The following is an 11,077-nucleotide window of genomic DNA, read 5'->3' as shown; positions in this document are numbered from 1 at the left end:
ATATTTTCTTTTATATTCTTATGATTTTCATTATCTATTATTACTATTTATTATCATTTTATTATCATTATTCATCATTATCATTTTATTCTATTGATTTAATTCAATAATAATACATCAAATGAGAATAATAATAATATAAAAAGAAATAATAAGAAATTATAAAATTCGATAATAAGAAATAATAATAAAATAATTAAATGAAATATATTCATTTATAAAATACTTATTATTTTTAATCAACATATTATGATATAAAATATAATATAAATATTAATTCTATTCATTTATTTATTAATAAATAAATCAATAATTTAATATAAGAATATATTATTATTAATATACATTTATGATATATATTAAAATCAATTTTCATTAAATTTAATAAAATATGTAATTAATATATGTTTATATATTTGATTAAATATATATTCATGTTTTAATATTTGATTATTATTCATTATTTTATTTATTTATTTTGATTTATATTTTATTATTTATATTATTTATTTTATTCATGTATTTGATATTTATATTTTAAATATATTCTTATTATTTAATTATTTCATTTCTTATTAATATTATTCATATTCATATTTCATTTATTTTAACTTATAATTTAATTTTATTGATATTTATATTATATAAATACAAATAGATTAATAAAATTGATATTTATTTATCTATAATATCAAATTCATTTAATTTATATTTAATAATAGAAAATCATAAGTTAAAATATAGAATATAAGAATAATAAACAATAATAAAATAATAATAAAGATATAAAAGATAATAAATAAATATGATAAAATAGAAGATATAAGAAATAATAAACATATACAATAAATAATAATAAATATTTTAAGTCAATAAAAAAGAATAATATCAAAAAGAATAAATAAGAAAAGAATAATAATAATATAAATGATAATCAATTATAATTTATTTCTACTTCAATTTATATTGTATTTCATTTATTGTCCTTTTATTTCATTCACCACCATTCAAAACAATTTCTTGGTATTCTTTTATTTTTCTTTAATTCTTCTTTACATCCACATTTATAAAAACATCCCCATCCAAATTTACTAACAGATGATGGTATATTAATTGATGTTAATGATGAACATTCTTTAAAACAATATTTTCCTATTTCTTTAATCGATGAAGGTATATTAATTGATTTTAATGATGAACATTTATAAAAGCAATAATCACCTAATTTATTTACTGTAATTGGAATAATAAATTCATTAATATCTTTCTTTTCAATATTCTTTTCATTGATTCTTTTTAGGTTTTTTGGTATTTTAATACTAATTAACACTGGTTCATTCATAAATATTCTTTCTTCACTAATATATTGTATCTTTTCTACACTCATTGACTTTAATGATGAACATTCATAAAAACATTCATTTCCTATTTTACTAATTGTTGATGATATAGTAATTGTTGTTAACATTCTGCATCCTTCAAAACACTTGTTTCCTATTTTAATAACACTTGTTGGGATATTAATAGATGTTAATATTGAACATCGACTAAAACATCTATCTCCTAATTTACTAATTTTTGATGGTATATTAATAGATGTTAATGATAAACATCCATAAAAACATTCATCTCCTATTTTACTAATTGTTGATGGTATATTAATAGATGTTAATGATAAACATCCATAAAAACAATCATCTCCTATTTCAATAACACTTGTTGGTATATTAATTGTTGTTAATGATAAACATCCATAAAAACATTCTTTTCCTATTTTACTAATTGTTGATGGTATATTAATTGATTTTAATGATAAACATCCATAAAAACAATCACCTCCTATTTTAATAATTGTTGATGGTATATTAATTGTTGTTAATGATAAACATCCATAAAAACAATAATTTCCTATTTTACTAATTGTTGATGGTATATTAATTGTTGTTAATGATGAACATTCTTTAAAACAATAATTTCCTATTTCAATAACACTTGTTGGTATATTAATTGTTGTTAATGATGAACATCCTGAAAAACAATAATTTCCTATTTTACTAATTGTTGATGGTATATTAATTGATTTTAATGATGAATGTCCACAAAAACATTCATCTCCTATTTTACCCTTTCCTGATGGTATATCAATTGTTGTTAGTAATGAACATCCATAAAAACAATAATTTCCTATTTTACTAATTGTTGATGGTATATTAATTGATTTTAATAATGAACATCCATAAAAACAATAATCTCCTAATTCAGTAACTGAATTTGGTATATTAATAGATGTTATTGATGAACATCCATAAAAACAATCATCTCCTATTTTACTAATTGTTGATGGTATATTAATTGTTGTTAATGATAAACATCCATAAAAACAATCATCTCCTATTTTACTAATTGTTGATGGTATATTAATTGTTGTTAATGATAAACATCCATAAAAACAATCATCTCCTATTTTACTAATTGTTGATGGTATATTAATTGTTGTTATTGATGAACATTTATAAAAACAATAATTTCCTATTTTACTAATTGTTGATGGTATATTAATTGTTGTTATTGATGAACAATAACTAAAACAATAATTTCCTAATTTACTAATTGTTGATGGTATATTAATTGATTGTAATGAATAACATAAATAAAAACATTCATCTCCTATTTTACTAATTGTTGATGGTATATTAATTGATTTTAATGATAAACATCCATAAAAACAATCATCTCCTATTTTACTAATTGTTGATGGTATATTAATTGTTGTTAATGATAAACATCCATAAAAACAATCATCTCCTATTTTACTAATTGTTGATGGTATATTAATTGTTGTTATTGATGAACATTTATAAAAACAATAATTTCCTATTTTACTAATTGTTGATGGTATATTAATTGTTGTTATTGATGAACAATAACTAAAACAATAATTTCCTAATTTACTAATTGTTGATGGTATATTAATTGATTGTAATGAATAACATAAATAAAAACATTCATCTCCTATTTTACTAATTGTTGATGGTATATTAATTGATTTTAATGATAAACATCCATAAAAACATTCATTTCCTATTTTACTAATTGTTGATGGTATATTAATTGTTGTTATTGATGAACAATAACTAAAACAATAATCTCCTATTTTACTAATTGTTGATGGTATATTAATTGATTTTAATAATGAACATCCATAAAAACAATAATCTCCTAATTTAGTAACTGAATTTGGTATATTAATAGATGATAATGATGAACAATAACTAAAACAATAATCTCCTAATTCAGTAACTGAATTTGGTATATTAATTGATTTTAATGATAAACATCCATAAAAACAATCATCTCCTATTTTACTAATTGTTGATGGTATATTAATAGATGTTATTGATGAACATCCTGAAAAACAATCATCTCCTATTTTACTAATTGTTGATGGTATATTAATTGTTGTTAATGATAAACATCCATAAAAACAATAATTTCCTATTTTACTAATTGTTGATGGTATATTAATTGTTGTTATTGATGAACAATAACTAAAACAATAATCTCCTAATTTAGTAACTGAATTTGGTATATTAATAGATGTTATTGATGAACATTCACTAAAACATCTATCTCCTATTTTAATAACACTTGTTGGTATATTAATAGATGTTAACATTCTACATCCTTCAAAACATTCATCTTCTATTCTATTAATGCTTGTTGGTATAATGACAGATTTTAATGATTTGTATTGAGATAAATATTCTTTTCTTAATTCATTAATTGATGATGATATAGTAATAGACGTTAATGAATAACATCCTTCAAAACATTTATCTCCTATTTTACTAATTGTTGATGGTATATTAATTGTTGTTAATGATGAACATCCATAAAAACAATAATTTCCTATTTCTTTAATTGTTGATGGTATATTAATTGTTGTTATTGATGAACACTTTTCAAAACAATGACTGTCAATTTCCCTAACTGATGTTGGTATATTGATTGACTTCAACATTGAACATCCTTCGAAACAATAATCTCCTAATTTAGTGATTGATGATGGAATAATAAATTCATTGATGTCATTCTTTTTAATTTTTTTTCTATTGACTCTTTGTAAGTTTTCTGGTATTTCAATACTGATTAATACTGGTTCATTCATAAATATTCTTTCTTCACTGATGAATTTTATTTTACCTAAATTAATAAGTCTTAATGATGAACATCCTTTAAATATTTTATATCCTATTTCCCTAATTGATGATGGTATATTAATTGATTGTAATGAATAACACCTACTAAAACACTCATCTCCTATTTTACTAACACTTGTTGGTATATTAAGTGATGTCAGTGATGTACATTCATTAAAACATTCATTTCCTATTTCTTTAACTGTTGTTGGTATATCAATTCTTGTTAATGATTCATATCCTTCAAAACATCTATTACCTAATTTACTAATTGATGATGGAATATTAAATTCATTAATGTTTCTTCTTTCTATAATTCTTCCATTAACTCTTTCTAAATTATCTGGTATTTCAATACTAACTAATACTGGTTCATTTATATGTATTCTTTCTTCACTAACAAATTGTATATTTTCTATACTCATATCACTCAATGAAAAACATCCTTCAAAACATTCTTTTCCTATTTCTTTAACTGTTGTTGGTATATTGATCTTACTTAACGAATTACATCCTTCGAAACAGTTATTTCCTATTCTACTAATTGTTATTGGTATACTAATACTTCTTATTCCACATTTATAAAAACATTCATTTCCTATTTCACTAATTCTTGTTGGTAAATTAATTTCTTTCATATCGTAACAATACTTAAAACATTCATCTCCAATTGATGTAACTTCAGGTGGTATTGTATCTCCATATTTCTCTCTACTTTCCTTTGTATATACCACATTTTTACATATATTTCCTTGTTCTTTCTCCTTTAGACATCTTGAATATTCTACTTGATACCATATTACATATTTATTTATTCTTCCATCATTAAATATTTCATCACTTTTATTATAAATATGAAATGTTTCAATATTAGGAAATAATTTTCTTGAATAATAGTTTAATGGAAATGGATTAAAATGAAGTTTTTCCATATTTCCTTGAAATCTTTTAATACCTAATTCTAAATTAATAAAGTCATTAATATCATTAAAATACATTGATGTTATCATTATTTCATTTTGTTCTAATTTCATTTTATTACTCTTAATATTCTTAACATTCATTGGTGGTATGCTTCTAACCCATTCTAAAAACTTTTTTATTTCTGCTTCGGATCTAGTATTATCTTCTCCTCCTTCTGGTTGTGAATCAACAAAATACATTGGAAAATCAATAGACTCTTCATTTCCTGTTGTTTCTATAACAAGTTTCATTATTTCTTTTTGATACTCTTCTCTTTTCTTACTTATTTTCCTTTCTTTTACTAACTTAGGAATGTGGTAATAACAATTTGTCCATATGATGCATAAATGTTGCCAAAATTCGGTATTTTCAATTTCTTTATAAACCCTCTTAATCATTTCCTTACTAATTTGTGAAAATTTATTTTGACTAAAATTAAATACAATTATTATTCCATGTAGTTCTCTTTCTTTTTTAATAGAATCAATCATTTGGTTTATCCATTTTTTATTCATTTCTTCTGATTCTTGAACTCCTGGTGTGTCAATGACAAATATATCACTTCTATCTCCTTCTCCATATTCCCCTACTATTTCTTTATTTTCAAGCCCTTCTGTACTCCTTACAACAAATGCATTTTTCTTTAATATAAAATTACCTAATGAACTTTTTCCATCTCTGCTATTTCCTATAATAACCAATTTAGTTATCTTTACCTCTTCTTTATTCATACTCATTCTTTTTATACTAATTATTATTTTTAAGTTTCAATGATTTATTTAAAAACTAAATATTAATTAAATGTTTATTTAATTTCTCATTTTTTTTCAAATAAACCAAATAATAAAATTATTTAAAATTATTTCTTATAATCTAAAACTATAATTTTTAGTTCGTTTTTATTTTTCGATTAATTTTTTTTATTTCTTTTTTCATAACTTGCAGTTAATCAAAATAAAGAATGTCACAAGTGATTTGTATAGGATAGAACAAATGTGCGTTGAACTGAGATGAGGCTTTGAATTAAATGTAATTCTTTATTATTTATTGGAGGAATATTATCTTTTTTATAGTATGAAATATTTCAATTAATTTAACCACTATTTAATTTTATTTATTCTCTCTTCATCTATTCACTCACCAATACAATTGTCTTCATTTTCTAAAAGAATGAAAGAATACAAATATTAAATTCACCTCATTTTTATTATAATTAATTTAATTGTTATTTGTTTATTCATTTATTACTGATTTATTTATTGTACCGATTGTTCAATGAATATGTTCATTAAAATGTTGAGTGTATTGAAAAAGAAGAAAAAAGATAATAAATCATTTAAAATGAAAAATAAATAATTAAATTATTCAATGAATTTAATAAACGAATGTTTTATTTTATTTTATCATTTACCATTAATAAATGATGATTTATTAAATATGAAATATAATGGCTATCATTTGTTATATTCTTATTTTACATATTATACTATTAAAGATGACATACAATAATCAATATTCGTTAAATGAAATTGATAATATTCATATTAACCTATCTATCATTTTTAATGACATTCAATCTAAATTAGTGTTTAATAAAGATGAAATAGAAATTAATAAAAATGATAATAAACCAATAAAACTGGATTAACGTAATTGAATAGAATAACCAATTAATACAATACTATCAAAAAGTACAATGACCAAATGCATTTTTATGAATAATATTATTGTCATAACTTGTAACACTTGTAAAACATTTGATTATTCACTTCTCCATTATCACAACTACCTATTTCATCTCTTTCTAAAGTAACACTACTTATAATCACCGAATGTAAAATAGATTAAATGAAATTCTATTTATTTAACGATAATTATAGACACTATATCAAATAGACATTAAGTATATTCAATGACGATTTACTTATACTTAGTACTTCATCATTTGAGAAATAAGTAAATTAATTTCATCAATACTTTTTTATTTCTAAGGATTAAAATTCTTTTGGTCATTCTCAAATTAAATGTTTCATTTAATTTGTTTGAATCTTAAATTAAAATTAATGAGTATTGAAATTGGTTATTATTTACAATGTTATTTTAATAAAAATACGTCAACACCATTATGAACATGTTTCATTTTCTTTAATATCAACAACTACCAGTAGAACCAATTTTAATTGTTGATAATATTTCATATTCAACTTTAAATTTTCATTAATAAATAATATTTCATCATAATAAATAAACAATACTCTATCCCCTAATTAATAATACACCTTTATCACTCGTTCATACTAATTCTTAATAAATAACAACCAACATCAACCTTGAATGAGAAATTATCACTAAAGACGACATTGTAACAAGAAAATAACTGAGTGTTTAATTTTTGATTTCATTTTAAGGTTTGTGTGGTATCTCAATGTTCTACTTTTAAGCCTTAATGAAATAAAAATAAACTAATGCAAAAGAATAATAATATATAGGAAAACTACAATTTCACTTCCCTATCGGTTTATCACTTTCTTTCAATTTCTTTTTTTTTACTTTCATTACTCTGTTATTTCAGATACAACTTATTTATTTCTTTCTTCACTTTTCTTATTGTCTTTGTATCTTCTCCTTATTTATTTCTTCTTTTATTTCTTTTATATTGTTAGTCTTATGTTATCTTCTACAATTAAACAATAGAATGTCAACAAATGATTTGTGTGTTAATGATTAATATGATTATCATCACTTCTTAATGATAATTCAATTCAACAGATTAGAAAAGAAGTTGCAGTGATAAATATGGATAGTCTAATGAAGCAATGACGAAACGAGAATAATAGAGTGATAGAGATGATTGAATGAAGAACAATCAAATTAAAGTGAATAAACTAAATTAGAATTTTCATACATGTTTGAATTCTCTTTATTTCTTTTTCTTTTTTATTCTTCATTTTTTATTTTATTTTATTCATTCATCATTTCTTCTTTCTTCTTCACTTCTTTTCCTTTGTTCCTTTATTTCCTCTTCTTTACATCACTTTCAATTTAACATTGCCATTATCTTTCATGGTTTGTTTATCTCTTAATTTGTTATGCTCATTATCATAATTACATTCTTTATTTCTTCTTCTTGTATCATTTTTATTCTCACCCTTCTTCATTTGAATATCCCTTTGATTTTACTCATCCTTTTTGTTATTCACATTCTTTCTGTTTCTTGTTATCTTCTCCTTATATCATTCTTCATACACATCATTTCTATCTTCTTTGTATTCAAAAACATTAAATCAATGAAATTATCACTTTAACTAACAATAACACAACACCATCTAATGATATTACATCTTCTTTAACACTTTATTCCTTTTTAACTTCTGAACTTCAACATAATCATAATCATATTCTAAATTGTTGATTAAAATACTATTTATTTTAATAATTACATTCTTTAAAATAATTCCTAATTCAATGATTGTTGATAGTGTAGTAACAGATGTGGTCATGTACATTTTCAAAACAACTATTGTTCAAAGATTGAATAATATTGGATTCAAATTCAACAAACAATAACACTCTTTAAACATTTATCACAATTACATTAAATCATTCAAGGATATTAGAAATATTATATTTTATGTTTATTAGTTAATATAGTATTCATTAATAAATCATAGTTAATCCAGTGATTAAGAAATAACATGATGAACTAATCACATACTCCATTAATCTAACATAGATAATCAACAAATAAACAAATCGTCTATTTCACATATTTTAATATAATATTTTAAAAATGTATTTGATTATGTTCATTGTAAAACAATAAAATAAGTGTGTATGAATATCATTAATATTTGAGTGATTGTCAGATACAAATTTTATGGTATAAGATAGGTTTTATTATTGTTTATTGGATTATTTTATTATTCAAAATGAATGATGAAAAATAACTTGAATTGATTACTTTGTTTATTATTCATTAACATTCTTATTCTATTAATTTTTATTATGTTTAATGTTATTTCTATCATTTCTATCATATTTCTAATAATTATAAACATGCTTCATTATCAATATTATCATTATTGAAGGTGTAGTTTTATTATTTTTCATTATTTTTAATTCATACTTCATATATTTCTTTTAAAATATTTATTATTGTTCTTTGAATTTATATTTTCATTATTCTATCTATATATCATTATGTTTGTTTATATTTATTGTTATAATTTATGTTTTAAATAATCTAATAAATTTGTAATTTCATATTCATTTAAAATATAATTGTTTTATTGTATAATTACTGATGTTAAGAATGAGAAATATATACAAATGTTTTTGTGTTATATTAAATTTGATAATAATCTTCTTCAAAAAAATAACATTTGATGTATTAATGAGTACATTCTTCATTATTTGGATTTACAAATAATACATTTCATTTAAATAATAAATTGATTATTTTATTTGTTAATAATTAATCTAATATGAACAATGAAATAACAAATAGATAGTAGAAAAATCAAATGAAAATAATGCATCTATAATAATTCATTGAAATCATTTTATTCATTGTTTTGTATTTTATCATTTTTGAGAATATAATTTAATATAATTCTCATTCTAATGAATGATTCAAAACATTTATAATAATTATTAAAGTTAATTGTGCAATAATAAATAAATAATAATTAACATTTATATTTTCCATTCTTCTTCTATCATTCTTTTTAATTCACTTTAACATTGTCTATCTTTTACAATTGTATTTAACAAACAATTTATAAGAGGATGATTAATCAAATCATTCATTATTAAATTAAATGAATAAATAACACTAACATTAAATTCAAAATGATTTTAAATTTAACATTAAATAATACAAAATAAGTAATAAAAATAATAAACATATTTTTAAATTACAAATAACATTTGAATTTAATTATATTTATTTTATTTCTGAATGTACTTCTTGTTGTTGATTATACTATTTCTTTTATTTACTTTTTTATTTATCTCTTATTTTCTTATTTTAACTGTAATTTTATTCTGTGTTGATATTCTATGTTTTCTATTGATGTTTTCTTCGTTATTTATTTCTATTTCTCTTTTTTTTTTACTTTTTCATTGATCTTTACTATTCTTTATACATTTTATACTATTGAAATTCATTTCTTATATATTCTTGAATATCTGTTTCTGGTAGGGAACCAAAATAAGCAAAGAAATAATGAATCTAAATAAAAAACCACAAAAAAGAAAAGAGCAAAATATTTTGAATCAATAAAATAATAGTTTTTATTATTTTGCTCCTAAAAAAAATAAAAAAATAAAAATGTAAATTAAGTACACATTCTATATTCATTTATGTTTGTTTATATTTTATATCATTTTATGATAAATTGTTCTGAATTATAAATGTTTCAGAAATGATATTTGATTCAATGTATGTATACATTTTTATTATTATGTTATTATTATGTTATTTATGTATTTTATTTTTATATATTTATGTATTTTATTATTATATTTATTTTTATTCTTATATTATATATATCATCATATTATCTCTTTATTATTATATTTATCATATTTTATTAGTTTTATATTCTTATTATTTATATTTTATTTTATATATTAATACACTTCTATTTATATATAATTTATTATATATTAATACATTTCTTTATCTTATTTTCATTTTTATTATATTTTTATATTTTATATCTATTTTCTTTTTATATTTATTATTATTTTATTTATATTATATTGATTTTATTTATCTTTTCATTTATTCATTTTATTTATTATTATATCATTTCTCTTATTATTTCTTTATTATTTATTATTATTTATTTAATTTTTATATCTTCTATCTATATCATATGAATTTATTATTTATTATTTATTATATATTA

General features: G+C 20.0%; 3 protein-coding genes across 3 annotated transcripts in view, besides 29 other annotated features; 1 reads left to right on the top strand and 2 right to left on the bottom strand.

The window, feature by feature from the left end:
* EDI_182950 (uncharacterized protein) overlaps positions 1 to 84 on the bottom strand; it is a gene marked incomplete at both ends in the record, with an annotated part of 2,045 nt that extends 1,961 nt beyond the window's left edge. Inside the window, one exon of the mRNA XM_001741743.1 lies at positions 45 to 84. Coding sequence (XP_001741795.1) covers positions 45 to 84 — 40 coding nt within the window. The remainder of the gene's footprint in view (positions 1 to 44) is intronic.
* Positions 14 to 90: a microsatellite.
* A 15-nt stretch (positions 91 to 105) lies between these two features.
* Positions 106 to 197: a microsatellite.
* Positions 128 to 270: a microsatellite.
* Positions 271 to 291: 21 nt separating this feature from the next.
* Positions 292 to 463: a repeat region.
* Positions 457 to 867: a repeat region.
* Positions 868 to 875: 8 nt separating this feature from the next.
* Positions 876 to 945: a microsatellite.
* A 52-nt stretch (positions 946 to 997) lies between these two features.
* EDI_182940 (uncharacterized protein) lies at positions 998 to 5,899 on the bottom strand (the record flags this gene model as incomplete). The annotated part of the gene is made up of 1 exon (XM_001741742.1): positions 998 to 5,899. The coding sequence occupies one exon, from the start codon at positions 5,897 to 5,899 to the stop codon at positions 998 to 1,000; it is 4,902 nt and encodes a 1,633-aa protein (XP_001741794.1).
* Positions 5,900 to 5,901: 2 nt separating this feature from the next.
* Positions 5,902 to 6,053: a sequence feature (AT_rich).
* A 309-nt stretch (positions 6,054 to 6,362) lies between these two features.
* Positions 6,363 to 6,386: a sequence feature (AT_rich).
* A 1-nt stretch (position 6,387) lies between these two features.
* Positions 6,388 to 6,423: a microsatellite.
* Positions 6,424 to 6,486: 63 nt separating this feature from the next.
* Positions 6,487 to 6,611: a sequence feature (AT_rich).
* Positions 6,612 to 7,074: 463 nt separating this feature from the next.
* EDI_182930 (uncharacterized protein) lies at positions 7,075 to 7,856 on the top strand (the record flags this gene model as incomplete). The annotated part of the gene is made up of 4 exons (XM_001741741.1): positions 7,075 to 7,118; positions 7,155 to 7,202; positions 7,517 to 7,570; positions 7,637 to 7,856. The coding sequence occupies 4 exons, from the start codon at positions 7,075 to 7,077 to the stop codon at positions 7,854 to 7,856; spliced, it is 366 nt and encodes a 121-aa protein (XP_001741793.1).
* Positions 7,368 to 7,411: a sequence feature (AT_rich).
* Positions 7,687 to 7,814: a microsatellite.
* A 220-nt stretch (positions 7,857 to 8,076) lies between the features above and the next one.
* Positions 8,077 to 8,190: a microsatellite.
* A 383-nt stretch (positions 8,191 to 8,573) lies between these two features.
* Positions 8,574 to 8,618: a sequence feature (AT_rich).
* Positions 8,619 to 8,779: 161 nt separating this feature from the next.
* Positions 8,780 to 8,828: a sequence feature (AT_rich).
* Positions 8,829 to 8,928: 100 nt separating this feature from the next.
* Positions 8,929 to 8,954: a sequence feature (AT_rich).
* Positions 8,955 to 9,128: 174 nt separating this feature from the next.
* Positions 9,129 to 9,280: a microsatellite.
* Positions 9,254 to 9,398: a microsatellite.
* Positions 9,399 to 9,462: a sequence feature (AT_rich).
* A 137-nt stretch (positions 9,463 to 9,599) lies between these two features.
* Positions 9,600 to 9,641: a sequence feature (AT_rich).
* Positions 9,642 to 9,801: 160 nt separating this feature from the next.
* Positions 9,802 to 9,866: a sequence feature (AT_rich).
* Positions 9,867 to 9,969: 103 nt separating this feature from the next.
* Positions 9,970 to 10,081: a sequence feature (AT_rich).
* A 14-nt stretch (positions 10,082 to 10,095) lies between these two features.
* Positions 10,096 to 10,192: a microsatellite.
* Positions 10,129 to 10,308: a microsatellite.
* Positions 10,309 to 10,472: 164 nt separating this feature from the next.
* Positions 10,473 to 10,505: a sequence feature (AT_rich).
* A 110-nt stretch (positions 10,506 to 10,615) lies between these two features.
* Positions 10,616 to 10,705: a microsatellite.
* Positions 10,706 to 10,842: a microsatellite.
* Positions 10,843 to 10,850: 8 nt separating this feature from the next.
* Positions 10,851 to 11,026: a microsatellite.
* Positions 11,027 to 11,047: 21 nt separating this feature from the next.
* Positions 11,048 to 11,077: a sequence feature (AT_rich).

Source organism: Entamoeba dispar, genomic scaffold (assembly GCF_000209125.1).
Source record: "Entamoeba dispar SAW760 scf_1105229464025 genomic scaffold, whole genome shotgun sequence".
Lineage (NCBI taxonomy): Eukaryota > Evosea > Mastigamoebida > Endamoebidae > Entamoeba > Entamoeba dispar.
The sequence above is the reverse complement of the archived record's forward strand: the minus strand, read 5'-3'. Positions and strand labels throughout refer to the sequence as shown.